The 26,765-nt window shown below is 57.2% G+C and overlaps 11 protein-coding genes across 11 annotated transcripts; 7 read left to right on the top strand and 4 right to left on the bottom strand.

Annotated features, from left to right (window-relative positions):
- Positions 1–9: 9 nt before the first annotated feature.
- VTJ04DRAFT_451 (uncharacterized protein) lies at positions 10–1,876 on the bottom strand (the record flags this gene model as incomplete). The annotated part of the gene is made up of 3 exons (XM_069362526.1): positions 10–928; positions 1,121–1,713; positions 1,862–1,876. 3 exons carry the CDS (start codon positions 1,874–1,876, stop codon positions 10–12), a joined length of 1,527 nt encoding a protein of 508 aa, XP_069223061.1.
- A 4,434-nt stretch (positions 1,877–6,310) lies between these two features.
- On the top strand, positions 6,311–7,471 carry VTJ04DRAFT_450 (uncharacterized protein; the record flags this gene model as incomplete). The annotated part of the gene is made up of 2 exons (XM_069362515.1): positions 6,311–6,406; positions 6,605–7,471. 2 exons carry the CDS (start codon positions 6,311–6,313, stop codon positions 7,469–7,471), a joined length of 963 nt encoding a protein of 320 aa, XP_069223060.1.
- A 716-nt stretch (positions 7,472–8,187) lies between these two features.
- Positions 8,188–8,844, top strand: VTJ04DRAFT_449 (uncharacterized protein; the record flags this gene model as incomplete). The annotated part of the gene is made up of 3 exons (XM_069362503.1): positions 8,188–8,238; positions 8,407–8,534; positions 8,700–8,844. 3 exons carry the CDS (start codon positions 8,188–8,190, stop codon positions 8,842–8,844), a joined length of 324 nt encoding a protein of 107 aa, XP_069223059.1.
- Positions 8,845–9,004: 160 nt separating this feature from the next.
- On the bottom strand, positions 9,005–9,205 carry VTJ04DRAFT_448 (uncharacterized protein; the record flags this gene model as incomplete). Its single annotated transcript, XM_069362492.1, has 1 exon — positions 9,005–9,205. One exon carries the CDS (start codon positions 9,203–9,205, stop codon positions 9,005–9,007), a length of 201 nt encoding a protein of 66 aa, XP_069223058.1.
- Positions 9,206–9,820: 615 nt separating this feature from the next.
- VTJ04DRAFT_447 (uncharacterized protein) lies at positions 9,821–11,171 on the top strand (the record flags this gene model as incomplete). Its single annotated transcript, XM_069362481.1, has 2 exons — positions 9,821–10,818; positions 10,883–11,171. 2 exons carry the CDS (start codon positions 9,821–9,823, stop codon positions 11,169–11,171), a joined length of 1,287 nt encoding a protein of 428 aa, XP_069223057.1.
- A 656-nt stretch (positions 11,172–11,827) lies between these two features.
- Positions 11,828–12,400, top strand: VTJ04DRAFT_446 (uncharacterized protein; the record flags this gene model as incomplete). Its single annotated transcript, XM_069362470.1, has 2 exons — positions 11,828–12,041; positions 12,114–12,400. 2 exons carry the CDS (start codon positions 11,828–11,830, stop codon positions 12,398–12,400), a joined length of 501 nt encoding a protein of 166 aa, XP_069223056.1.
- Positions 12,401–14,517: 2,117 nt separating this feature from the next.
- VTJ04DRAFT_445 (uncharacterized protein) lies at positions 14,518–18,170 on the top strand (the record flags this gene model as incomplete). The annotated part of the gene is made up of 3 exons (XM_069362459.1): positions 14,518–14,524; positions 14,619–14,700; positions 14,786–18,170. 3 exons carry the CDS (start codon positions 14,518–14,520, stop codon positions 18,168–18,170), a joined length of 3,474 nt encoding a protein of 1,157 aa, XP_069223055.1.
- Positions 18,171–18,223: 53 nt separating this feature from the next.
- Positions 18,224–18,577, top strand: VTJ04DRAFT_444 (uncharacterized protein; the record flags this gene model as incomplete). Its single annotated transcript, XM_069362448.1, has 2 exons — positions 18,224–18,399; positions 18,457–18,577. 2 exons carry the CDS (start codon positions 18,224–18,226, stop codon positions 18,575–18,577), a joined length of 297 nt encoding a protein of 98 aa, XP_069223054.1.
- Positions 18,578–19,517: 940 nt separating this feature from the next.
- VTJ04DRAFT_443 (uncharacterized protein) lies at positions 19,518–20,447 on the bottom strand (the record flags this gene model as incomplete). Its single annotated transcript, XM_069362437.1, has 2 exons — positions 19,518–20,158; positions 20,246–20,447. 2 exons carry the CDS (start codon positions 20,445–20,447, stop codon positions 19,518–19,520), a joined length of 843 nt encoding a protein of 280 aa, XP_069223053.1.
- Positions 20,448–22,440: 1,993 nt separating this feature from the next.
- On the bottom strand, positions 22,441–23,894 carry VTJ04DRAFT_442 (uncharacterized protein; the record flags this gene model as incomplete). Its single annotated transcript, XM_069362427.1, has 2 exons — positions 22,441–23,133; positions 23,286–23,894. 2 exons carry the CDS (start codon positions 23,892–23,894, stop codon positions 22,441–22,443), a joined length of 1,302 nt encoding a protein of 433 aa, XP_069223052.1.
- Positions 23,895–25,441: 1,547 nt separating this feature from the next.
- Positions 25,442–26,443, top strand: VTJ04DRAFT_441 (uncharacterized protein; the record flags this gene model as incomplete). Its single annotated transcript, XM_069362416.1, has 1 exon — positions 25,442–26,443. The coding sequence occupies one exon, from the start codon at positions 25,442–25,444 to the stop codon at positions 26,441–26,443; it is 1,002 nt and encodes a 333-aa protein (XP_069223051.1).
- Between the last annotated feature and the right edge of the window lie 322 nt (positions 26,444–26,765).

The raw sequence follows: 26,765 nt of genomic DNA, 5'->3' as shown, positions 1-26,765 counted from the left end.
CGACCAGACTTACTCCTCCATCCGTCCAAAAACCCCGTCATCATCCTCCTCGCTCCTCGCCCTGGACCTCATATCCTCGTCGTCGTCATCGTCCATCACACTGCCATCCTCCATCTTGGCCTCGACGCTGGCCTGCGTATACCGCCTCTCACCGCGCGTGAAGCTCTCAGGTGCCCTGCTAGGGTAGCTGTTGATGAAACTTCCGGGGCCGGACAGCATATCGGTGGTGGGGTCGAGGTACTGAGCGGGGAGGGGCGGGACGGGCGGTGCGTCTGGTGGCACGCCGCCGCGGTAGCTGCTGCTGGCCCCGCCGTTGGAATTGAAGCTGCAGCTCAGCAGTTCCACCGCGGCGGCGAGCTCGCGGTCGTCTTGGCCCGTGGCGTTCATGCCTGAAGACGTGGGGCGTTGGTCGTGGCTGACTTGCCGGAAGTGTCCGGCAAAGCTGCTGGGGCCGCCAAAGCCGGAGCCGAAGCCCGAGTTGCTCGTTACGCTGCCGGCAATGGACGACGTCGAGTAGCCTGGGTACGGCTGCTGGTATGATCGCGACAGGCCGCTCCCGCTGCTGTAGCGGTTTCCGCCGAAGCTCCGGTACGAGTATGATGACGAAATGGGGGCGTAGGGGTTTCCGGAGGCGTCCAGCTGCGGCGGCGGGGTGGTGTCGGCCGATCCGGCATCTTGTTGCTCCGAATACCCGCTCGCGGCGGGTGATGCAGAGTCCCTATCGCTGCTGAAATCGCGGGCCGAGTCGGGCGGGGTGGTGTTGTTGTTGACGGTTGGGTTGTTGAGGGGGTTGGTCGGCCCCGGACGGGCGGTGGGGTTGTTGCTGTTCATGGCCACCAGGACCGAGGCGGCTTCCAGCAGCTGGACTTGCTGGTGCTTGGAGATCAAGAGCTTGGATGTGTAGGACCATTCGGGAGTGTGCTCCCACCTGGAAACAAAAAAAGAGCAGACAAGTCAACATTCAGGAGCCTTTCAACGCGCGAGTACCCAGGGATCCGCGGCCGGGAGGAGGGAGTTGTGGTGGAAGTGGTAGCGGCAGTGAGGAAGAGGACAGAGGGCCGGTTCCGCACGCGGGTACCACGTGGTGAGAAAGGGTAGGGAAAGGAAAATGGGCACAAACAAATGCTTGTTCAAGCAACTGCTATGCTTGTATCCCTTCCCGCACTTCTCGCAGCGAAGTTCCGGGCGGTTGATCTTGCGGCCCCCTTCCTTGACCAGGGGCTGACCGTCGCTCGCTCGTCGGACGCGGGCTTTCTGGAAGGCTGTCGAGGATGCGGACCCGTCCGCCTCGTCGCCGGACATGTTCGGTTCGTCGTCGATGGCGCTGCCGTCCTGCATGCCCGCCACCTCTCCAGGGCCTGCTCCAAACCGGCGGGTCGGGAGGCTGGCTGGTGGAGAGGGCAGGCTGCCTACGACAGCCGACCGGGACAGCCCGTGCTTGGAGACGGTGCTGCGACGGCCGGCGCCGGCAATGGGGAGCGGCATGGCCATGTCGCCGGACTCTTGGAGGGCGGCGGCCACAGCGGCCACGTTGGCCCCGGTGTTTGTCATGCTCTTGCGTCGCGTCACGCGGTGGGTGCCGTTGAGGGCGCTGCCGAGGAGCGAGTGCGAGTTATTTCGGGCGTGTGATTGCCGAGCGAGCGTCAGCCCGCCCGGCACGGACGTGGACGAGATGGACGGCCGGTGCGAGAGCGGTCGCGAGGTTTGTATATCCTAGACATATCGGAAACGCACCCAGGGCGTTGGTGGTGAGCGAGGTTTCTTTTGTTTCTCCTCCTCGCTCCATCTCTCGTGTTGCCGGAATGCCGAACCCAGGAGGGTCAGGTGTCCATTGGGGAGGATCCCAAGAGGGGACACTCACCTTGGAGGACGCCATTGCGAGTCTTCCCCAGCAATTCAGTCTGGGGGAGCACCTCTTGCACTCTGTTTCCTATCCAAAAAAGTACAATTGCCCAAAAAGTCCGTATGTCAGGGAGACAAAAGGGAGGAGAACCAGGCAGTTGATCGGTGTGGTGTTCTCAGCTTTCTTTGGTGGGCCACGATTGTCAAAGGGCTGGCGGCAGCTGCAAGGCGAGGCGCGCGCGGGGAGAATCAATAATAATTTCGGCCCCGAACTAGGGTAAGAGAGTATGGGTCCTAAAGGGGTGACTCTTGTTCTAACCACCGCTCCGAGCAGACGAGGCAAGAATATCTTGAAGTAGAGGGAGGAGAGAAGAATAGAGGCAATTGACAGGCAGCATCCAGGAAATTTTGTTGAAAGAGCAAAAAAAAGTTCCCAGGGCCAGACGACCTGAAGTGTGAGTGGCTGCGCCGCTTGATCGGGAGAGGGCGTGAATCAAAGAAAGCCGGAGCTGGGCTGGGCCACGGCCCCAACAAGAGGAATGGAGCTGCGGGTCACGATGTGTCAGGGCTGCCTGTAAGAGGGCGCGTGTCGGTTGGGACGAGACCAGGAATCCCAAAAAGATGCAAATCAGGTCCAGTACACGTCAGGCCAGGTCAGGTAGGTCAGCCGAGAGAGAAAAAAAAAGTTGAGAAGGCTCTCGAAAGTAGAAAGACATTCAGGGTTCATTCACGTTCATTCGGTGGGACCTGGATTCAAAAGGACCGCATTTGTTTCACTCAAGTCCACTCTCCGTCGCTGCCTTTCCTGGAAGGCCTCCCACAGAGCATCCAGAGAACGACAAGCGCAATCTAGGAGAGGTTTCCCATATCTCGGGGAGGTGGAATGCTGGGTCAGGGCACTCCAAGGGGAAAGGGGAGGGGTACGTCTTTGGCAGAGCACCTCGTGATTGGATGGAGCAGGTCACGGAAGACGGGTGGGGCAAGTTCCGTACGGTACCTTACAGACCGCACCGCGTAACGGCAATCACCTCACCTTCCGAATGATGCAAGTGACAAGATTGATCAGCTTGCCTGACAACTCAGGAACCTAGATTGGAGGATAATTATTTATCAACGACCGTGATTGCTCGACTGCCTCAGCCGTCACCGATGGATTGACCTGCGCAGAACAACGGAGGGTCTCGTGGAGGACTGCGGCCAGGCCATCTGTCCTTCAGCCTCTGGGTGAGGCTCACCTCAGCTTCAACACGTCAACTGGGCGAGCCAACACGGTGTCGTAATCTGACTGGACGGTGTTGAAATTACGCGCCATCGGCGTCTCTCTTTTTGTCCACGATGGCAATCATGGCAATCGTCAATCAGGCTGCGATGGATGCCCACACAACACACCACCTCACAATCTCACAGAGCCCACACACCAGCTCAAGGAACCTGATGAAAATGCAACGGTACAGAGTACTTCACTACGTATACGCAAGAAAAGCAGGGCAGACGAGTCCACAAAGGGGAAAGCGACCTGGCGAACCCGTGATGCTGCAACACAAGGAAACCTGCTGCACTGCGAGAAATCCAGCAGCCAGGACAGTCAGGTGCCTCGAGGCCAAGACCAAGGTCACGAGGCGCGGTCATGAACCCCAGCCCGGGCGATGCCATCATCGCCATGGCGGTACGGCTTGGGGCTTTCCCCCACAGCTGACTCACGGCAAGCATCTTCCATCTCCAGTCAAGTGGCTTTCACACAAGCGAGTTCCACTCCCATCTCCATCCACGGAGTGGACAATCTCCACGTTTCCAAGGTTTCTGTAGGTATGCGGAGGATCGCCGCTCTCGGAACATCCCCATGGGGCCGTTTAGTAATTATCCTTGCCATGGTCGTTCTGTCCGGGCAGTTCTTTGTTCCGCATCGGTTGAAGGTTCTGGAATGCCAGGTCCATCGGGTCTGTCCAAGTTTCTGGGCACTGTGCTTCTCGGAGCATCCGGTACGGAGTTGGTAACTACGGTACGGAACACAAAGTTCGGAAGACGGCTCTGCCTCCGTCGGACATTGTACGGACGGCTTTTTGTATGGGAAAATGGGGTCTCGGGGGAACATTCATACTGATCTGACACCGGGAGTTCTGTGAAACTCGTTCAGATCCGGGGTTGAACCACCACCGGAACCACAAAAAGGAAACAGATATGAACCCAATTGAGCCTTCAATATGCCCTCAGATGCTGGGCTCAGGGCATGTACCAATGTACATACACACAGCTCCCAGCTCTCGAAACGCCATGCCAGAAAAAGAAGATAACGATTCAAAGGCGCAGCTCACCCCACAAAACCTCCGGTCCCCTACAGCGGGTTTGTTCCTTGGAAACAGCACGCACCACCAATCATGGCAAATCATGCCAAAGCACGCAACACCTGATCGCTTTCGCTCTTGTCTTCAGTGAGGCGAGAGCTGCGAGGGGAAGTAGGGCCATTGAAATGCCCCGATTCTTTAATAGAGCAAGACTGTTGGTTGAGATGCTTCTTTGCTTGATGGTGAATGGACGCCCCGCATGATTGAGCGGTTCCGTCTCACACGCATGGAGTTGTGTTGTGCCTGGCCAAGGTGCTCTTCTTTTCCCCTCAGTCTCCAACGAGGGCCGCAGTCTGGACATGCACACGGGAACGGTTCGGTAGGCTTTTTTTTTAAACAGGCTTTCCAAGACGGACGGACTGGGTGCTCCGTCCGAGCGTGTTGGATGTGTTCCAGACCGTTGTCAGGAACCACATTTTGGATTCCCATAACCTCGCCAGGGACCAGGATCGTAACCTGCCCCGGGACGGCAGCCAAGGCGATCCTGTTCTTCAAGGCGGACGCAGCAACACTCTCGGATTCATGCGTCCAACTGATACAGCAGGGACTGAGAGGAGACCACGTGTTCGAGACTGAAAAAGTCCCCCAAGAAACCCGCAGTTCGGGTATCAGACCCTGCCTCTGGCTTGAAGTGGGAGAGTTGTCAAGCTGCTGCTCCCCATGCCGAGCAATACTTCAATGCAACGAGGCACACACCTGCAGCAAGATGCTGCAGGTCACACTTTAGTCGGAGCCTGGCCTCCAACCCCAAACTGTCGTAACCCCTTGAATATAGTCGCCTACCTGACCTGGGTGCCTGGAGGAAAATCGTCAAGAATCGTCAGTCGGTCGCTGCATCCAGCCCCAGGTCCCTTGTTTCCCCGCCGCGAGGCCCTTGACTATGGACACTGTTAAAGAAACGCAGCGGAAGCTAAGAAACTGATCATCTATCTGCTGACTGGAAGCTCATCCGTTGCGTCCAAGAAAGAAGAGTGAGCTCCATAAAATAAATTAAAACGCCGACGGCAATGTTGGTACCTACATGAGAGACACGGCGGGCAGGAGGCAATGGAAGCCGGGGATGCAACGAGCAGTGCAAATTGCTCTGAAACCAACTGCTCGGAGCTGCAGCACGTCAGCAAGCTCTTTTTCCTCTTTCACATGGACCCAAATCCCGCCGACGGCGACGATCAAGCAGGTCCCCTTTGATACTTTGATGGCGAACAGATAGATCGACAGGTTCGGGCCATACAGCCGTCGCCACCACCATCCATCACCAACCATCCTACATGTACTTCTTCTATTGCCGGAAACCCCCCCGCTTTGGAGATGGATGGCCGCTTATCGGGCCCGCGCGGGGTAGCATTTTTGGGGACGGACCTTTTGCTGACCTCGGCCGGCTGTGGATCGCTGTTAGTTAGTGTTGTTGGTCGGGCGGGAGGAAGTGCCGAGCGGGAGGACCACAAGCTTGGATCAGGGTCCCCATTCCGTGGATTGGGGCTCCTCTACTCACAACCCGCAAAACCACCCCGAGAGGTGTCTTGCAGAGGTGCCTGGGATGGAAATGGTGCGAGCGTGGGCTGGTGCAAAAATATTTGAATGGTTCCAATGGTGAGGCTGAGGGGGGCGGAAAGGGCTGGAAATAGCTCAGGTACCGAGACTGTGGGCTGGGGCTGGGGTCTTCTTGCCTTTGCGGAAATCCTTGACTTGTCCGGGGGCAAAGCCAAAATAAACGCATTACACACGCGATAAGGCAGGTTTGGGGGTTTGGTGATAAGGTTATGGGGATGGGCAAATGGGCAAATGGGCGGCGAAACAGGATCGACAGATTCCGCTCGAAGACTCACCTCACCGCGATTGCATGCGATTGCGCATTCAATAGTTGCGGCCTTGGAGTGGTTTTGCTGGTGTGAGAGGGATTTGTTTAAAAGACAAAATCCACCCCCTGAGAAAGGGCGTGGGATCTCCCAAAGAGAGTGGACACAGCAACCACCTAACTCTCCATTCCACTTTGTCTGGCCGAGAGCCACCAAATCCACTGCATCGGATTCAGGAACGGCTTCCTGAAGGTTTGACATCGACTACATACCTACTTGACTATACTCCTACATACCTTACCTACCTATACATACTATCTCTCAGCCATCATGACGGACATCTTCCGCAGGGTAGGCCGCGGCGGCGCCGGCAACTTCTGGAGCAAGAGGGAGGTTGAGGAACACGAGAAGGCGGTGGCATCGAAGGTTGTTGACCTCTCTACAATGAACTGACTTACCTGTCCATCTACTACTCCATACCATACCTACCTCTCACTGCCTCCCTGGCCGCCAGCAAGTTAGCTAGCTTAGCCAGGAACACTCAAGAATTCACTTCATTCCATTATCTCATGTTCCTCCACCCTCCAAGGTGACCAGAGTTCATCAATCTAACCCCTGAAGCAGGACATTGAAGCCCAGACAGTCGGCGAGGACGTCCTCCGCATCCAAACCCCCAGCACCACTCAGACCATAGCGCGCGCCGGCCGGGGCGGAGCAGGGAACATCGTCAACGTTCCTCCTCCTTCACCTCCGGCGGCAGGAGACGAGGCCGGCGCCAGCCCAACAAGCCCTGTCAGCCCAACCAACATCACCATCGCCCCTCGCACCAGCAGACTCGGCGGCCGCGGCGGAGCAGGCAACTTCATCGCGCCACCCTCCCCTCCGGCAGCAGACAACAACAACGACACCAACGCACCTCAAACGTTCGCTCGTGCCGGCCGCGGCGGCGCAGGCAACCTCATCCCCACCGAAGAAGAAGCCGGCAACACGAGCCAGACCATCTTCGCCACCGCTACCGCGCGCACGAGCCGCATCGGCGGGCGCGGCGGGGCAGGCAACTTCGTCCCTCCTCCGCCATCCCCACCACCAGCATCCTCAGAAAACGACGAGTCCGCGACCCGCAGCAAGCGCAGCAGCTCGCGCTCCAGCCGGTCCAGCCGGAGCAGCACCAAGTCCAACAAGAGCGGCAAGTCCTTCGCCAGCGCCATCAGCAGCACGCTGACGGGCAGCTCGAGCAAGGACCCGGCGGCCACCATGGCTGCGGCGATGGGGTACACGGCGAAGCCGCGCACGGGCAGCGGGGGCCGGTTGGGCGGCCGCGGCGGCGCCGGGAACTGGGCGGGCCGCGTCGGCTCGAGCAACACGGTCAGCGGCGACGCGAACGATGAGAGGGAGAAGCATAGGTTGGAGGAGCTTGAGCGGAAGGCGCTGGCGGCCGTCGAGGCCGGGTTGGCGCTGCCGGGGAGGGCGTATATTGGGTCGGGCCGATGAGGGGATAGTGAAGGAAATTGGGAGGAGGCGAGGCAGGAAATAATGGTGAGATGGGGAGGAGGAAAGGAATTGGGGTCCAGGTTGGTGCTTGGTTTATGACGGGATTTCCCTGCGGCTTGTGTAACGTACGGTAATGGACGGGATGTGCTGGGAGGAGCTTGGATACCACTCACTCGACGACGATGACGACATGAGGATATGCTAGTTGTAGTTTTTATTTATTTTCCAGGGCCTGTGTAACATTTCTTAAATTGATGCCACATAAATAAGATGCAAATGCCATCGACGCCACCGAGTGCGTCTCCTCGACCATTTTCCCAAGTCCCGCACCACGGCATACCGTAACGTAACGCCTGTAACGCCACCATCCACCGCGCCGGTTCCGATCGGCAGCCGGCGGCAAATCCCGCCGTGCGGCGGTCCATGTCGCAAGGTCCCGCAGTCAGAAGAAAAAAAGTTCCATCCACATCCGTCCGTCCCATCTCCATCTTCCGGAATCTGGCCAAGCGGGTCCCCATTTTTTGTCCTCCATCAACACCAACGCCGATCGACACCTCTCCGACGACGACGAACCCCACAAACAACAAATCCAACTACTTCACGAGCAAGTCACCAACCTGGCTTCCGAACACTCCAAACCGTCGTCAGCCCCGCCTCCTCCTCCCTCCCCCTCCAACCAACACCAGTCTCACCCCAAACCGTCCTCCTCCATAAGCATGGCCTCAGCAATCGCCATCGGCACCGGCGTCGCCGTTGCTGCTTTTCTTGTACGTGCCGAATCCCAACCTTCGGCTCCGCCATGACCCTCCCTGTCCAGCCGTTTTGCGGGTTCCCTATCCCCGCGATGAACACAACCTCCCAAGGACAAGCTAGGACCCGAGGAGGGCACGGAGTTTGAACGAAGAATCATGACGCTGACCAGGACACATTTGTAGGGTCGCGCAGGCCTCGTAGCCTGGCGGCGCTCGCGCGGCGGCACGGGCGCGCTCGGCAAGGCGTTTTACAAGGGAGGGTTCGAGCCGAAAATGACGAAGCGCGAGGCGGCGTTGATTTTGTCGTTGAAGTATGTGTCCTGCTCTTCTCGTCCCAAACCCCCGCTCTCTCTCTCTCTCTCTCTCTCTCTCTCTCTCTCTCGCGCGCGCGCGCGCGCGCCCGCGCGAGCGTGTGTGCTCTTCTATGAGGTGGAGTTATGGATGAGGCCAAAGTTCTGACGATGGTTTTGCTGCAGCGAGAGCAACCTCACCCGCGAAAAGGTCCGCAAGGCCCATCGTACGCTGATGCTTCTGAATCATCCGGATCGTGGCGGGAGTCCGTACTTGGCGACAAAGGTGAATGAGGCGAAGGAGTTGTTGGAAAAACAGGTTTCGTCTTGATGTGTGGTGGGGTGCGAAGGAAACGAAGGAGGCTGGGCTTTGGAGGGGTAGGGGATGGGGGGAATAGGTCAGCTGGATTTGCTGATGGGGATCTTGATATCCAGTTGATGGATGGATGTCGACCGGCATTTGCGTCGAGAGAGACCGGCAGTTGATGGTCTCATGAGATGGTCGGAGACCGAGAGGGTTGTCGTCGAGGATGAACCGTCAAGCTCACCCGGCGATGGTCAACGGGGTTGAGCGATATGTACAACAAAACACCACATGGATGTATATCACCATAGCACTGGCGTTTGGGCAGGAAAATGGGATGGGCTGGGTTTGCTGCTCTCTTCTCAAGCGTGGGTGCTACCATTCTCATTACTTGTCTGAAGTTTTGTCTGCAGGCGTCAGGCCTTCTGTGATTACCTCCCGATCACGTCATTATTGTGGATGGTCTGCCGCAAGTACCAGACTGTCGGATCCCGCAGGCGATTTCAAGGCCAGTTCCCTCATCAGCCACGCACTCTTATCCGTGGTGTAGTGTTTCAGCCCGAGTTGGGTTGCCATCCACCCTACATCTATGTAACACAGTTGGTAGGTTTGGAATATGGACATGGACTGCTGATGTACGCAGCTGGGCAAGAGTATGCACGGGAAAATAACCGGCCGAGGAGGGGTAAGACGCTTAACTTGTGATATATAGGAGTTGGAGATCTAGGTAGGCTAGGGAGGCAGGGTGGTAATGGCTCAGCCCTCTGGAATATGTTGGCTGTTTGAACTCCTCAAGGGATGGCTACATTGCTGATTTCAATGAATGGACCAAAACACGAAGTGCTTTAACCAGGCCAGGCCAGTCACAGACTCATATTCAACAGCTACTTCTTCGTTGCTGTACATATAGATAGGATTGATGTAACAATCCATTGACCAACCCATCACTCTGCTGCCTTTCATCTTTATCAATTCCCTCTGGTTGATCCATTCCCATATAACCATGTCCACCGACAGCCAACAACCTCTCATGCCCCAGCCTGGCGACCAAGAGACACAACAGCTTGGTCAAGGGCCTGAGCCATTACCCGCAGACGAGGCAGACGACAAAGCATCGGCCGTGACAACTGATGACAACCAAGACGAAGAACGTTTAACCACAGCCACAGCCACCGCCGAAGGCATAGACAGGGCATCTGCGACAGCTAAAGCTCAGGGAATCGAGGCAACAGCTCGAGCGACAGCCACAGGGAAACCCCAGCAGCAGGCTGACGATGATGATGATGCTACCGATAGAGACGAGCAAAGCGAGGCCGAAAGCGAGACCAGGGATGCCACACCATCTACAGATGATTCGAAACCCGCGAAGGAAACCAAAGAAGACGATACTGAGTCAACGAAATCAGAAGAAACTGAGGAATGGGCCGAGGCAAGAGAGAGCACAGCAACGGATGATGAGACATCAGCACATAGAGCTACTGCCAAAGTTACAGCCACGGGCATCGATGACGCCAAAGCCACTGCCACCGCTCATGGTTTTGAGACAGCCACAGCAACAGCTACTGCCACAGCCACTTCTACGACGGGTACCGCGACTGCCACGGCCACAGCAACAGCCATAGCCACCTCTACATCTCGGTCTGGAGTTCCGCACCGCTCTCCCTCATCACGAGCTCCCTCACCATGTCGCCCGCCCGCGCCAACCCGGGGCCCCTTATGCATGCTGAGCCGTCCCACCGGGCCTACACGAGTTCAGGTCGTCGACAGCGACGCCGTCGTCTCCGTCCGCAGGGGCGTGCCGCGCTACGACCCGCGGTATCCCAAGGACGGGACCTGCGAGCCGTCACTCAAGGACTTCATCTGCCACTTCTTCATGCTCACGGACGACCCGGACCCGGGAAAGGACGCCATATGGGCGGGCATGTTTCGGGAGACCGCGACGGTGATTATCGGGCCGCATGCCGCGATGGGCGTGTCGGTTGAGTTGGGTTCCCCTGCGTCGTGAGATCTTAGGGCTCGTTGATTAGGTCAAGTATTGACTCATCCTGTTGTTGCTGTTGTCTAGAAATCCGTCGACTCCGCCGGGACAGTGGGACGGCATCCTCAAGCGCGCACATAGTGTTTTTCAGGTGTTCCCTGGGAGGCATCCGCCGCAGCCAGGCAACGTGTTGAGGAACACCGGCACTACTGGGAACAGCGATAACAACGCCGCCGCCGGGCCTGTGATCCATGTTTCGGAGTTTGTGGCGGTGGGAGCAGTGGCCACTTTCACCAACGACGAAGAGATACCAACCATGGTCGAGACGTGGGCAGGGCATGGAGTTGCGTGGAAGGAGGGGGCGTCGCTGCCGTGAAGGTTGAAGTCTTGGAACGTGTGGTTTTGAACAGGGTGCCCGGACGTCAGGGTTGAGAGTTAAGATGCAGACTTGGGATGAACCCGGACAGCACAGAGGACCTATCCTATCTCTCGGTCTACCTACCTACAGGTAATTTGCTCGTCCCCCGACCTCAGACACCTAGGTATTGCCAGACTGAGGACGAGAGGCCGAGTCTAGCAAGCAGCTTCCAAGAATTCACGTTACACAGTTCCAACCACTTACATCACACAAATCCAAGGACCCCTCTTTGGCCATTCCGACCTCCCCTTGATCCTCAACATCAACGCGATAAGGGTGAAAAGCTCAAAACACATCACTACCGGCACAAATTACCCACCTTAGGGCAGACAATTGATTCGAACTCTACAGAATCAACTCCAACCATGTCCTCGAGCAGCAAGCAGGCGAGTCCGGGGGAAACGCAGCGACACCTCAACAGCCTCACCAAGCAAGACGTCATCGGCAAATCTCAAAGCACACCCACGACAGCAGCATCAACGGGCCCAGGCTCGAGCCAAGATGGCAACCAATCGAAGGCTCCATCAAAACGACACCAACAATCGTCCCGATCCCCATCCCCATCAACAGCCCCCTCTAGCGCAGATGAAAGAACAACCGCCACAAGCCCAGCAATGACAGCAGCAGCAGCGGGTGCCATCCCAGGCGGACTGTCGGGCTACGAACCGTGGGTTCCGACCAACGTGCCCTTCGACACATCGGTCAAGCAGTTTATACGTCACTTTTTCGAAGTATCCGACGACCCTGCCCGTGACGCCGAGTGGGTCGGCATGTTCAGGGAGGACGCGACGGTGATGATGGGGGGGGAGAAGGCGGTTGGTAGGGCAGGTGAGATTTTTCTTCTTTTCACTCATTTCCTTTCCACCCCCTTACCCAACTTACATAATGTTCCAACCCCAGAGATCCAAAAACTACGCCGCCAAATGTGGCGCGACGTGTCGGCGCGCAAGCACCGCGTGGTCAAGGTGTTCCCGGGGCATTTTTCGGAGGATCCGGGGAGCGTGGAGAAGGGGATTGTCGCGATGAACGAGGCCGAGTTTATGGCGTTTGGGGCGGTGGCGTACCGGATGAGGGACGAGGAGGTGCCGGATAGCGTGGTTTCGTGGGCCGGGCACGGGAGGGTGAGGAGGGAGAATATGTCGAGGCCGTGGAGGTGGGTGTTTTGGAGGGTTTATTTGCAGGCTTGAACGAACTATTTTCACAGGGGTTTCTTCCTTTGGAGGATGGGTAATTCTGTCCAAGAGCGTAAGTGCCTCAGGACAGGCAGGATAGGTACAACGCTGGTGTGATTCGTTCCGTTTGCCCGTGCCTTGTCATGTGGTCTCGGTCACGTCTCTGCGGTTGGTCTTTGTTGGCGGGTCACAAAAGGGGCTTGATGTCCCGGCTTGGTATGCCTCCTTTACGGAACACATTGCGCTGCCCTATACTTACATGGTTCTGGCCAACGATGGAAGACGGTCGAACTCACAAGCGGCCTTTCACACATCATTCAGCAGGGTTGAGTTTCAAGGCACCCAGCAAGTTCCCAGCTGGTGTCTCAGCCAAAGAGCATGGAGAGATGACGTGCTGTGTTGGTTTGTTGGAGTGCGGGGGACCACTGACCGAATGAGGTGTGAGCTGTGCGGCTTGTTCCCCCGACTCCCGTCATCCGGCGAGACGATGCCAAGACCATGCAGGACGTGATGGAAACGGAGCAATTCCCTCATCGTCATCAACCTGGAATCTACTTGGGGTAAATCTCTGGCTGAGGTGGTACGTACTTCGTCAAGGTCTCAACTCCGTTCTTCTTCCAGCGGCCATGTCATTCATTGGGATTCCAAAGAATCAAGGATGGGGAATTCCCAAGGAGACGGGAATGACGTAGCCAAGTCCCGCAGAGTCGGAGAAAGGGGGGATTACGCAACGTTACACAGTTACATACAATACCTGACTTAGCGAGATCATCAGCCCGGCACACGTGCTGGATCCAAATGAGATGAGCCTTATCATTCCGCCAGGCCATCTGCCTCATCATCATTTAACCGCCCGGTGTACCGGCCCATCGGATATCATCACAGGATCATTACAATCGTTTGTCCAGCATGTTCCAGTTCCTGCACAATCAGCCCCGCATCCAGCACCATCACTGATACGGAGTTCCGATAGGAACACCGTCAGGTACCTACCGATACTTACCGATAAGGTCGACGGGGACGGGAAATCGGCGGCCTGTGGATCCCCCTTCCGTTTGTGTTGCTTGCAGCGCTGTCAGTCCGGGGGAAGGTGCGCTAATCACAACGTTAATCCCTTCTCAGCGAATCAGGTGGACCGTGGTTGACGCAGGCCCCGGTGGTCCGTGGAGCCCCTCGACGACCCGCGTCTTGCAGAACCCCCTCCCGGTTGGGGGGGTGTGCGCCCTGCAGCCAGCCCCGCCCCGCCCCGACTCGGCCATCAACCTGGCCAGGAGAGCGCCGTCATTCGGCATCTGGAATCAGTCAGGGCCACGCCAGGCCGCCTCCAGCTCTCAACAGCCAGCATCCAGCGGACAGCGGGCAGCCGGGGCTCCGAACAGTCATCCGCCCCGTCATCCATCCATCAGTCCTCATCCATGACCAACAAACAACCAACTTGAACCTGAACCTTCCCCAAACTTCCACTTGACACAGAACCAACACAGCTTCTACTTCAACCACATCCAGCGTCATACTGCTTCATACCAGTACACTTGCACTCTCTCGTCTCATAATCCAAGGCTCTTCCACTCATATTACCTACCTTACCTAGGTACTACTACACCTTCGATAATAAAGCACCATATTACTCCATACCTCCTGTAATCTAACCCTCCTCGCGCTTCCTGCTTCTTCTTCTCTTTCTTCTATCTACTCTCCTCACTCTGCATAATACCCGGCGTTGTTCGTTTCCTCCTTGACATTCCTCCGCCCTGATAGACTCTTCTCTCGCGACTCCTTGACATAGGATAGGCCCGGCGCTCTCGTCCTATCTATCTTCCACGACTTTCCCGTTCCTTTGTTCCCGGTAGAATCACGACACATAGACGACGCATCATATCGCATCGCATCGGCATTCCCCTTGCCGCCTGCATATCGCCCCTCCGTCTGCCGACCTAGCTCCGATCTCTGTGTCACACACGTCCAACCGCCGTCACCCACCACCAGCGCGACATCAACACCCCTATCCGTCGCTCGACAGCTTGTGTTTGGGTTGGAGTTTACTTGGGCTACTTTGTCTTCATCCTGGACTTTGCGCTGGGGGTTCCAACACTCCTACTCCCGCTTGACCAGGCGCTCGCCAGTCGTCCTTCATGCCAGGCACGTTGCGTCATTTGCAGGGCGCTCGGCATAGCAGCCCCTCTCCCTCCCCGCATTCCTCAGCCGTTACTGACCACCCGCTGCTCCCCAACAGGCCCTCGGAAGCACCGGAAGAATGGCAAGGAAGGCGGCAGCGTGATCGCTGCGATAGAGAAACATGGTGCCAAGTTCGACTCGTTAGTTTTTCCCTTGAATCGACAGCCTCGCGCATCGCGCATTTGCTTTTCCGGACCCCGTGAAGCTGACCAGACCGCGTCGCAGAAACGCGCCGACCCCAAAAGACTCCGTCGCGTCGTCCCCCGTCGTGTCGCCCGAGATAAAGCCCTCGAGCCTGTCGTCCAACGAGAATCCTATCGCGACTCCGTTGCTGGATGCCGTCTCGTCGGCTTCGGTCGCTAGCAACTCGCCGAGCACAAGGGAATGGGCCAGGGGTCTCACCGCCGGTATGGCTGGGTCGCCGAGCAACCTCATTAGCCTGACGGGGGAGTCACCGCCCACGGCACCGTCCTCGTACGAGGACTCACGGGGCATCGCTATCCGTTCCGGCTGGTCGTCTCCTAGACCCACCGGCCCTTACCATCCCCCGTCCGCCTCACCGCCGGTCCCGGGCCGCCGGCCGATCAGTTTCCACATGGGCGAGCACTACTCGCCCCCGGACGCACATCTCCCGCTAGCTGCCGCCGCCGCCGCTAGAAGGAGCTCGATGCACTATGGCCAAACCCGCGCCGCTTCGAACCCTCCGCTTCCGCATCATCCGCAGCCGCACTTTTACGGCGCCGCGGCGCTCGACATCGACTTGCAGCGCCAGACTGGCCTCAAGGCCGGCGAGAGGGGCTATCATGTCGGCTTCGACACTCTGCCTCCTCAGGATGGATTCAGCCTTGTGCCGGGAAAGGACACGGTCGTTCTGGCTGGATACGAGGGTGGTCTCGAGGTGTACTCAGCTGGAAGGCGGGGCCTCGAGAGGGTTGCGGGTTTGAAGGGCCTGCGCGGCGGCGTGTACCATGCCAAGGTTCTGCCGTGGACGGTCGAGAATTCGGACCTATTCCCGCTGGTGGCCGTCGTTATCCACGGCCCCAACATTCCGCCGCCCACGCCGGAAGTGCATGTCGAGGGCGACTACGATGCCGTCTCTGCCGAGAGGTCTGAGGGCATCAACGCCAGCCCAGAACCCTCCGTCAGGGGCGGCGCCAACCGTGCGACTGGCGTCATCGAGTCTTACCAGACCACCGTCGAGGTATTCTCGCTCAAGACCGGCCGCCACGTGAGCGTGCTCCTCGAGGCGCCCAAGATTCCTGTCAAGTCGCCTGTTGCAAGCCCCGGCTTCCAGGCTCCTCCGCCGACCGGCGCATTCCACATTCATGCCGACGGTGGAACCATTGTGGTGTCGTCGGGAATCACTGGTGAATGTTGGGTGTACCGGCAGGCACCGCCGACTGCCGAGAACCCGCTTCACTTCCGCTGCCATGGCAAGCTCTGGACCACGCTTCAGCAGCCTCCTAGAGGAGAGGCTGCGGCGGACCCAGAGCGGAGCCGCTCTCCTGGGCCTCAGCGTCCTCGTCCGCAAGTTGCCATTGTTAGCCTTGCCAGCCGATGGATCGCCTACTGCCCGGCGGCTCCGTCGTCTCAGATCTCTCTGCGGGCTGTGGTTCCCGTGCCTGCCTTTGGTCGGGCCCCGGGTTTGAGCTCCCTGACGCCGCCGCAGCTGCCGCCCGTGAACTTGGAGCTGGATCTCCCTGTCTCTGAGAGTGTGATGAACAAGATCATGCGCGACGCGACCCAGGAACTCATCCAGGGCGCAAAGTGGGTTGGCAAGCAAGGCTTGCAGGCTTGGAACAACTACTGGAATCCGCAACCCCAGACCACCACCCAGCAACCTCGGTCGCCGGGTCTGCCGCCGCAGGGTTGGGGTAACCCGGATGGAGGTCAGTTCCCCCCAACCCACGGCGCCGTCGTCCAACCCGTGGCCAAGGATCCCGGATTGGTCTCCGTCTTGGACGTCGAGACGTTGGGATCTTCGGCGAACCCTCATCCTGTCGGGACCTTTGCGCCGCCCAACGGGTGCAGCTTCCTGTCCTTCTCGCCGTCAGGTCTTTCGCTATTCACCGCCAGCACCAAGGGCGACGTGCAGACGGTGTGGGACCTGATGCGCATTCAGTACACCAAGTCGTCGCCGCTCCAGGCTACCAGCGCACCGTCGAACGGGCCGAAGGTGCGCCAGATCGCCCAGTTCTCGCGGATGACGGTGGCGCGCATCGTCGACGTCGCCTGGACCCGCCCTCACGGCGAGCGGTTGGCCATGGTCACGGAGCGCGGCACGGTGCATCTGTTGGACCTGCCTTCCAGCGCTTTTACGTGGCCGCCTCCGCGGCGTCGCAGGGCCCAGGAGGCAAAGTCTGCGGCCGCTCCCGACACGCCGACTAGCGCTGTGTCGTTGGCGTCCACCGCCCTGAGCTCGGTTCGCGAGGTGGCGCGTCCGCTGATTACCCGCCAACGCAGGAGCAACTCCAACACGTCGCCGCCGTCGGGCGGTGGACTAGGAGAGTATGCCGCACAGGGCGGCAAGGTCCTCGCGGCCAGCATCAGCCAGTCGCTGGGCAAGACGGGCAACGCCATCAGCCAGCTCCGGAATAACGGAGAGAACCGTGTGTCTCTCCCTTCTTCGGGAATGCTCCCTGAGCGGTCCTGCGTGATCTGGGTTTCAGGCCGGCGGGGTCATGCCCTCTTCGTGCTGGGCGGCGGTTTGGTCAGGACGTTCCCGGTTAAGAACCGGCGGACGTCGTCGGGCACCGACAAGAGGGCGCCTCGGCTGTCCAGGTACACCGACTTCCAGCTCCCTCTCTTGCCAGACGATGTCATTTCGCCGCTGGTCAAGCACATGCTTGAGATGGATAAATATCTTGATTTCACGGACCTCGATGCGGCGAACAATACCATGGTTCTGAACCAGCCCAAGCCGCGGCCCTGGATGGGCCACGACGTGGCCGAATCGTCCATCCCCCAGGCTGAGATTGAGTCGTGCGCGCCGTATCAGCCATTCCACACGGACAGACGCGTTGCGTTGTACGAGTTCACTCAGCCCCAGTTCCAGCCGCCACTGCCTCAACAGCCTCAGCAGGAACCGGATATCGCTGCTTTAATGGCTGGGGTATCCCTCGACGAAAACCTCCAGCCTGCTTCAGAATCACCAACCCCCCGCCGAAAGAAAGGCTCCTCTAAGAAGCGGGCGACCACACCCAGCCCCGACACCCCTGAACCGGTTATTCCTACCCCCGTCGGAGATGACACCACCGGCACCACCACCATCCCTCTGGCGCAAGCATCATTACCGCCGTCCTATTTTTCCCTCTCCGAATCGACCGACCCCTGGGCCTTCGGCCAACCCATCCCCACCACCCGCCTCGACCTCGGCGGCGCGATGCACCTGGGAGAGGACGACGACGACATCAACCTGCCGCTCGACGCGTCGCGGGCGCTGCCGGCGTCGGCCATGGAGCGCATCCTGCTGCGGACCGACGATGGCGGGGAGGAGGCGCAGATCGTGGTGACGACGCGTAGGAGACGCGGGGCGGTGGTGGATAACGGGGAGGACGGGTTCTTCGAGGACGATTGCGAGGTGTTGGATTTTGCGGATCAGAGGGTTTAATGTCGTTCATTCGTTGGGGAACGGGGGTGCAAGGTTCAACACTGAGGATTTACATGCGTTTGTACCTATGCATGCATAACGTCATGGATTGCGATGGGGTTTTGGCGTGGTTGGGGTGTTCGGGAAGATCAGGAGTGCATTGGCGCGTCGTCAACAGACGGGCATGGCATGAGCATGGGCATGCAGGGCATATCGGATTGAAGAAGGGCCATAAGTTCTGGCTTTTAGAGTAGGCTTTCCGTCCACCTACATCATGGACCTAGATACCTCACGGGTCTGGACATAGATCGTGGACTGTACTGCACTTGGATCGGATCGGATCAATGGGATTCTTCGATCGTCGCTTTTGTATTGTTTTGGGTGGTTTAGGGCGGGCTTGGTACGGAGTATGTACTGCTGCCGGGTAGTTAGTTTGGCTTTCTTCTTTTTTGCCTTTGCGTGTTTGCGAAGGAGGAGGGGGGGCTGAAATACTAATTACTTGTTTTCCACTCAAACAAACTGGAGCAGCAAACACATTCAGGTCTGTTGCCTCCTAAGTATTGTGTTGGCTGTATGTTTGCGTTGCTCGTTGTGGAACAAAGGTCGCGGTTGGCCAGGGTTGGTAATATGAGGAAAAGGTACCTGGCTAGGTAGGTCCTCCGCCATTTGGCTTATGTTGATGACAAGAGAGTCTGGAGAAACATCATGGCGCTGGTACCTCAGGGAGGAGGTGCCTGATGTATTGTCGGGTTGACTCTGGAGGAGGTGGATACATCGAGTAGGTTGGCATGAGGGAGTGGCGTTTGGACATGCATGTCGAGTAGACACCCTAGGAGGTCACCCACAGAGACGACAATATTGGCATGAGGCTAGTAGACTTGACGATGTGTTGTTGAACGTAGACTTGATTCATTCGAACAGGGTTTCCTAACAACAATGTTCGTCTCTGGTTTGTCCGTCCGTTCCCAGATCAAATAGGACGAGTATCCAAAAGTTGGATACCTAATATTGCCACCTTCAGCGCACAGCCGAATATGTCTCCTTGTCTCCATATCCCAAACAAATCCAACGCCGTCCCATCCGTATGAGGCCGAACATGACAACAGACCCTTCTGCATGCCGAAACCGATGGACCTAAGATCCCCAGATGCACTCCGTATCAATACAGAGAGAGTCCATAGTACGCTGCAGTACTGCCTACCCAGGAGCGGAACCTCTCCCAAAGCCAAAGAAACGTATCCTTGACTCTCTCCCAAATCTGCCGCAACCTCCATTTCAGATACTCCATCACCTTTTCCCAGGAGACAAAGTAATAGAACGCGGCCGCCGAGAGGTCCAAAAATGAATGGGAATTCACGATGTTGCCGGTCACGGAAAGTTGAATGCAGATCTGAGCAGCCAGCCGAAGCCGAGATACCCTTGGAAGTATATACCGCTGTTACGGAGCGACACAGATATAGAGGCGTTATCATCGTTGTATCCCGCCCTGAGGGCCTCGGCAACGAGGCCATTGAACGTCTGCAGTTGGGTTTGCTGGGGGCCGGCTTTGGCTCCGTCAGATGTTGGTGATGGACCGTTGCCACGCTCACCGAATACTTCATCGAGCATGCGCATGAGTTCGGCGCCCCGCCTGTCAGAATCATTGGATCGCCGGCGAGTCCGGAGGTCATCCGAAGTCATGTTCCGGAGAATCCTGGCGTCGACAGTGCAGCCCTGTGCGTAGGTGATTCGGTGCCCCCAGGGGAGATCCACTTGATTCCCAGAGATCCATCTGTGGAAGGGTATCCCGCAGAAGGTTGAGTCAGATAAAATCCAGAGTGCGCCCTCCTGTTTAACGAAGTCCTTGCCGCAAGGATAGATAAATACTTGCTTGACAAGATCAGGGATGTCGAATCTGATCGAGCGGACTTTTATACTGGCGATCAGATAGAGCTTCCGTACAGGCACTGAGCAAGACCACTCGATTTGGTCTTGAAGTTGGGCCTTGGTTGTAACGATGACTTCGCCTTCTATGTTAAAGAGAATTATACGTGCTGGTCAGCAAAATCAATCGTAACTAAGGCAAAACAAGTGGAGGTACCCGTGTCTCAACGTACGGAGGCTTCCTTCACGCCTCTTCCTCTTGACAATCTGTTCCAAAGGCCCCTTATCCTTCGGCGCCACGACTGCAAGAATGACGGTCTGATTACCGTCATCATTGTTTTCGATTTCATTCAAGACAGCCCTGATCTCGGCTTCATCCCCGCCCTCTCCGGGATCTCCATCCATGGTAGGCGCTCCATAAAATTTTCGGGGCATTGTACTCGGCTCTTGTCAACCAAAGTGAATGATAAATGAAAGAAAGACGGTTGCTACACGAGGCGGAATGGCGGAGCGATGTTGAAGGCTCCCTGGCCTGAAAGGATTGAAAACACCACTTGAAGCACAGGGAACCGAAAGATCAAGAGCTTGATGCCTGAGCGAGAGATGGGCAGTGGACTTAATACAGCATTAGGTACGTACCTCAGTTATGTCTCTTCCAACACTGACGCCAACAAAAAACATCCAGAGGCTGAGAATGTTTCGGAGTCATGTGTTTGAAACCTGATGCTAGGCCGATATCACGGAGGCAGGCTGCAAGTCTTCAACTTCCAGGAGTGCGTCTGCTCAGGTTCCATGCCGAAACCCATGTGAGAAAAAAACCACATCGAAATTTCCTCTTAAGGCAATTGTTTCGTCCATGGCTGGGTTTGAAGCCTGACGCTTTGAAATAGAGCCTTACCATGTCACCTCATTGTTCAGGGGCTTGTACCATTCGGGGATGATAGCTTCGCATTGAGTAACCTCTACTGGCCAGAAGGAAAGCAATAATTCTAGACGGCAGGAAGACACTATTAGGGCTGAAGTTATATGAGATGACGGAGGAAAGATGATGAGTTCACACTCAGGCGTGTCCAGGTGCCCAATGACAGTTCTGTGCCTGAGCTCTATGGGTTTGTGGCGTTAGCCCGTATCAGCCTCGCCGGACTCTCGCACGAGGACTTCGGAGGAGCTTCCAGATCTCCTCATGATGCGGCTGTAGATGGCCACACCTGGGGGAGCGAGGAACTCTTTTGCCATGGTTCAACACTCAGGTCGGCCAGGTACTTGGTGCCTGACCTCCGATCACCAACAAGTCCATTCTTTCCGGAATACCACTTTCCTACAGCTGCTGATGAGTTCCATGGACTCAGGTCGACTTCGAGCCTTCATCGTTATTATGGTGGTTAGGTTTCCGCGATTACACCATCCTCGGGTATGGCCATGAACCACTATGGGGGACCGCATCACAATTGTCTCTCGGTCATGGTCAAGGTGTCCTGAATAAGCTGATATGTGGCCTCGAGTGAGGTCTCAATGTTCTGAGAAGTCGTTTGATGGCAAGTTCCGTTTCAGCTGAATCTGACAGAAGAAAGTGGCTCAGACTCATGCTCAAATCGCACAACGCTCATCCATATTTAGGTGTCTCCATGATATGATCCAACATCCCCCTCCCAGCTCGGGGCGTCTCGCAATCAGGCACCACAGGACAACAGCTTCTGGGCTTCCGAGAAAAGCTGGTCCCTGCGAGCAGTGATGACGACTGTCATATCAGGTTACAGAAGATCGTGAGGCTGCCTTGCTGCTGTAATGTTCGCTGGCCCCTGCCTGCCTTCCAGGTTCCATCCTCAGGTTAGGTATCGTAGCCAGGGAAGACCTCTGTTAGGGGTGCACAGGGTAAAGAACGAGGAGAAAGCATAGTATCACGAAAACCTAACATACCAACACACCTGATGCAGTGTCGGATGTCATCTGAGGAGGGACTTACATAGGTGATCACATTCAGAGTTGAAGAAAAGGAGTGACACATCACGAGTCCGTTAATGGTGACGAAAATACCGGAGAGTCCGTTGACCTCACCATAGCTCATGTTGTTGAACTTTTTCTCTTGATTTATTCGAACCTGACTTCCAAATAGCAATCTTACTCGTTCCCGGTTTTTGTTTTCCTTGTTCCGTTCCAAATCAAGCATCCAAGCATCGGTATGTTCACATACATCAAAGCGTAGCAAAATACATCCTCCTATCCTGGTCCCAAACTTTTCCAGTGCCATCTGTATGCGGATAAACAAGACAAACCCTCCCTTCCAGGTTCCATTCTCTGGTCGGGTATCGTACCCAGGGGGAAAGCTTTGTCAGAGGCCCGGATGATAGAGAGGGAGGAGAAACCATGGCATCACAAGAACCCAATATACCAACACACAACCAAAAACCCAAGAGTAAGCTCAAACTCATCACCAACCCACCAACCCCGTCAAGACCAGTACCATCCCCAACACCATCACCCTCGGCACCCACGCCGTCACGCCTTCTATCCGCCGAGCCGCCGGCGCAGCTGACTCGGTGGCTTCCCACAACAACACCGGCCTACCCAACTCGGGCGTCTCGTCGATGCTGCACACCCTCTTACACCCTCTCTCCTCCTCCCCCTCCTCCTCCCTCTTCCACTTATTCTTCCCACCACGCCACCACCTCTTCACCTTCCCCGTCGTTTTATTATTCTTCTCCTCTTCTTCATCGTCTTCCAACCCCTCCTCATCAAAATCCGTCGAATTAAACACCACCTCCACCCACTGCACCTGCAAATACGCGGCATCAAACAAGCTCATATTTCCCGTCCAACCCCCGCCATCGCTCCACGCGTTCAGAATCACGGTCGACTCGTCCCGCGGCGCCTGAAACGATAAACGGCCCGTCTCGACGCCGTCGACGAACCACGCCGTTTCCCCCGGTACCCAGTCCATCCGGTGCGTGGACCAGGCGGTCCAGTCCTTGCCGCGCGGCATGGTCGCGTTGAGCGTGGCCCCCGGGACGAGCTCGCCGGCGCTGGTGTAGGCGGGTTGGTTGGTGTAGTGAAGTTGGTTGCGCGGGTCGGAGGTGCGGATTTCGAGGTCGGATTCTTGGACTTGGGAGAGGGTGTCGGAGTGCTGGGTGACTTGTCAGTATGCGTGACTAGCCAAGTTTTTGTTTGTGCCGTCAGGGGTAATTAAGGAACTAGGGGTTTAGGGGTCTCCCGTTCGGCTGGTTGATATGATGTTGGCTGTTCAGTAGGAAAAAGGGGTTCACCACGACGACATACCCGGTAAGTAAACATCGCCGTAATCGCCCCCGGCGCGCCGACCGTGCGCGCGTGCATCCTGATGGACAAAAACTTGAACTTATTCGACCGCGACTCGATCTCGGCCGCGGTCTGGAACTTTTCCAACCTCTGCGTGCGCAGCGTCAACCACGTCCTGGCCTCCGTGGGCACCGCCCCCGCCTCGGTGTTCGCCTCGATGTAGACATTGTTGGGCGAGTTGACCATGGTCACGGTCGCGTCGTTGCGCGTGACCTCCCCGTCCGGGCCGCCGGAATTGTTCCACCGCGCGAGCATCCAGAAGTTGGAGAACTCCTCTGAGGTGAAGTAGGAGCTCGTGGCGCGGGCGTTGGTGGTGGAGAGCGGGTCTTTGAGCACCGAGGGTACCCCGGCGTGTTGGGGTAGGTTGCGGAAGTCGAAGAAGCGGTGGTGCTTGAAGTAGGTGCCGACGGCTCCGTCGCCATTGGTGGTGTTGAGGAGGTAGCAGTCGCAGAGGGAGTCGGTGGTGAGGGCTGGTTCTTCCTGGGCGAGGGTGGATGAGGGTAGGGAAGAGGTGGATAGGAAGAGGAGGAGGGTGGAGGGGAGGGTTGGTCTCCGTTTTGGTCGGGACATGGTGGTGAGTTGGCTAGGAAGGTGATGGGGATGAAGGTTTGTTAGGTGGATGGAGGAGGTGGGTTCAGCATCAGGTTTCTTGGATGATGGTGGGAACTAGGTGAGGATCAATATCAACAAGTCTCATCCACTCCAAAGTATGAGATGCTGGGAAAGCTGAAGACAACACATCACACAAATCAAGGAGGACGAGAAGCCCTGCGCCACGAGGAAGAACGGACGGCAGTTGTATACAAGGCAGACCGTCCGGTAGTACACCGGACATAACGAACGAACATCGTTGACCCGGTGCTGACACGGCAGTTTGTCCCGAGTTTGATTGTTTTGATGACGACGTGCATAGCCCCTGACAAGAAAATTCAAGAAGGGGAGCGGACGCAATCTACTATGAAGCATGCAATCAGCGTCTCCGATTCGACAGTGCCTGTCCCGCTCTCATCGGGAGAGGAGCCCTGACAGCTTAGCTACCGACGGCAGCGAGGCGGGCCGGGGATGAGGAGACCGAGACGGAGCGAATCGGTGAAGGTCCGGGGAGCGAGCCGGAGGTGGGAGGGCGCGGGTAGGATAGTGGTGGTGGGAGGACAGATGTCGCAGGTTGGCAAAGGTTATATATCCGGCTAAAGAGAGGCCGCGTAGTGTGGCGGCATGTCGACCTGGTACGACATGGCGTGAGGCAGTGGATGTCAAGGAGGTGGATGTCGCCAGCGCAGATGCGGCATGCATGTGACGCTGGGCGGCTGGAAGTAGTTATCTGCAGCTATGGCGGCGGCCGTTGGGCTCCGGACACATCATAAGGGCAGGAGAAAGCACAAAAAGGATGGTGCTCCGTCGATGGTGGCATGAAGTCCCAACTCTGTGAAGGTTCCAGAGTCTGTTGTGTTGCAGAGGATGGCCTCGACTCCGCAAGACGAGACTTTTTGGATCAGGCCCTTTCGGGTGTTTGTGGATCCGAAAACCTATTTTGGAAGACCGAAAAACTGGCCAGAAGGGAGGATGAAGAGAGGGTTGAAATGTATATAGTCCCAGTCCAAGGAGTACTTTTTGGAGTTGTAAAATTCATGAAATCTGGTCGATTGATGAGGTGCACACCACCAAAAGCCATCCCGTCCCCACTCACTACCTGCTAAGCAAGTGCTCACTCACAGGAACAGGCACAGGCACAACCGTTAAACGCCCCACTTTTCACCCTCCGCCCCCCCCCCCCGAATCCGGAACGGGCCAAGCTCCGATTGTTGCTGGCGACGGAGAAATCCGTCCAATGCCGAGCTGCGTCAAGCAAGATGCGCGCCATTGCCGTGAATCGCTTCGATTCTTCTCCATCACAACTCCCGTCAACACCACCGACTCCCCGACAACCATCGCGCTTCAGCCACCACCACATCACATTTCCTTACCAATTCACACCTCCGCATTTTTCTCATACCATCTCCCGACCTCGATATTCCGTCGGAAAACCATACTACCCGCGTCCTGCATCCACCTCGAGAACCGTTCCCTGGACTCGCTGGTTTACCTCCAAACCACCATCTAAAGCGTCCTCATCCACAATGGCCTCCTCTTCCGAACCAGCCGATGCCCCGGCACCTGCGCCGAGCGACAAGACGCAGACACCCGAGCCGGAGCAGAAGAAGCTGAACCAGACCCAAACCGAGCACGACCAGCAAGACTCAACAGCACCCCAGACCTCCGAATCCCAAACCAGCCCAGCCAGCCGCTCGCAATCCTCACCATCCCCATCCCAATCCCGCTCTGAAGGCGAATGCTCCGACTCCGACACCTCAGACCATCCCCGAGACGACGCCAACGCCGGGGACGTCCCTTCAAACCCACCACTCCCAAACGAACCACTCCCTGACGAAGCACCACCGCTTCCCGACGAGCCCTTACCTGACGAGGCACCCCCTCTCCCCGACGAACCCGTGCCCGAGCAGGAGGACGACGGCTGGGAATATCACTGGAACCCCAACGACCAGAGCTATTGGTTCTACAACCGCTTCACCAACGTCTGGCAGAAAGAAAACCCCCGCGTGCCATCGTCCTCTTCCGAAGCCGCCGCCGCCACTACTTCCACCACTCCAGCAGCAGTAACCACCACCGCCGCCGACGGAACCACCCCTCCCACCGACCCCACCACCGGCACCGTCCTCAGCAACCCCGCCTCCCTCGCCGGCGGCTACAACCCCGCCATCCACGGCGACTACGACGAAAATGCGTGGTACGCGCAGAACCTCAAAGCCGCCACCACCACCACCACCCCTGCCTCCTCGTTGGTAACCGGCGACGCGTACGCCACGGCGGCCTACTTCAACCGGCACACGGGGCGGTGGCAGGCGCCCGAGATGGGCGCGGAGCGGCACTCGGACGAGGCGAAAGCGCGCCGGCAGATGCGCGCGTTTTTTGACGTCGATGCGGCGGCTAATATGCACGATGGAAGGAGTCTGAAGGCGGAGAGGGCGGGCATCAAGCCGACCAAGGCGCAGCTGAGGGAGTTTAAGGAGAGGAGGAGGCAGAGGAAGGAGGAGAAGAGGAGGGCTTGGTTGAGGGATTGAGTGGGTTTCTCTATCTCGCCTTCCCTGTCGCAGGTTTTGTTTTTGTCTCTCTCTCTCGGCTTGGGCTGGCTTGGTTGGGCCACTCTTCTGGTTTGGGTTTGATCTGCAGGTTCTGGTTCTTATTTCTGGCTTTTTGCTACTATCCCTGGGTTTTATGGCGTGGAATTCGGATTGGGATTTTTTTCTTCCTGCTGTCAGCGTTCCTTGCAGGTTGATCTTGGTCTTTACGCGGGGAGGGGCGTGGGAGCGATGTCGTGGATACAACGTGTATTTTGTATGTACAACTAACTTCCAGAGTTTTTCAGGTCGGAGATATTACGGA

The sequence above is a fragment of the Mycothermus thermophilus genome (assembly GCF_041956435.1).
Source record: "Mycothermus thermophilus strain CBS 625.91 unplaced genomic scaffold VTJ04scaffold_1, whole genome shotgun sequence".
Lineage (NCBI taxonomy): Eukaryota > Fungi > Ascomycota > Sordariomycetes > Sordariales > Chaetomiaceae > Mycothermus > Mycothermus thermophilus.
Note: the sequence above shows the minus strand (reverse complement) of the source record. Positions and strands in the feature narration are given on the sequence as shown.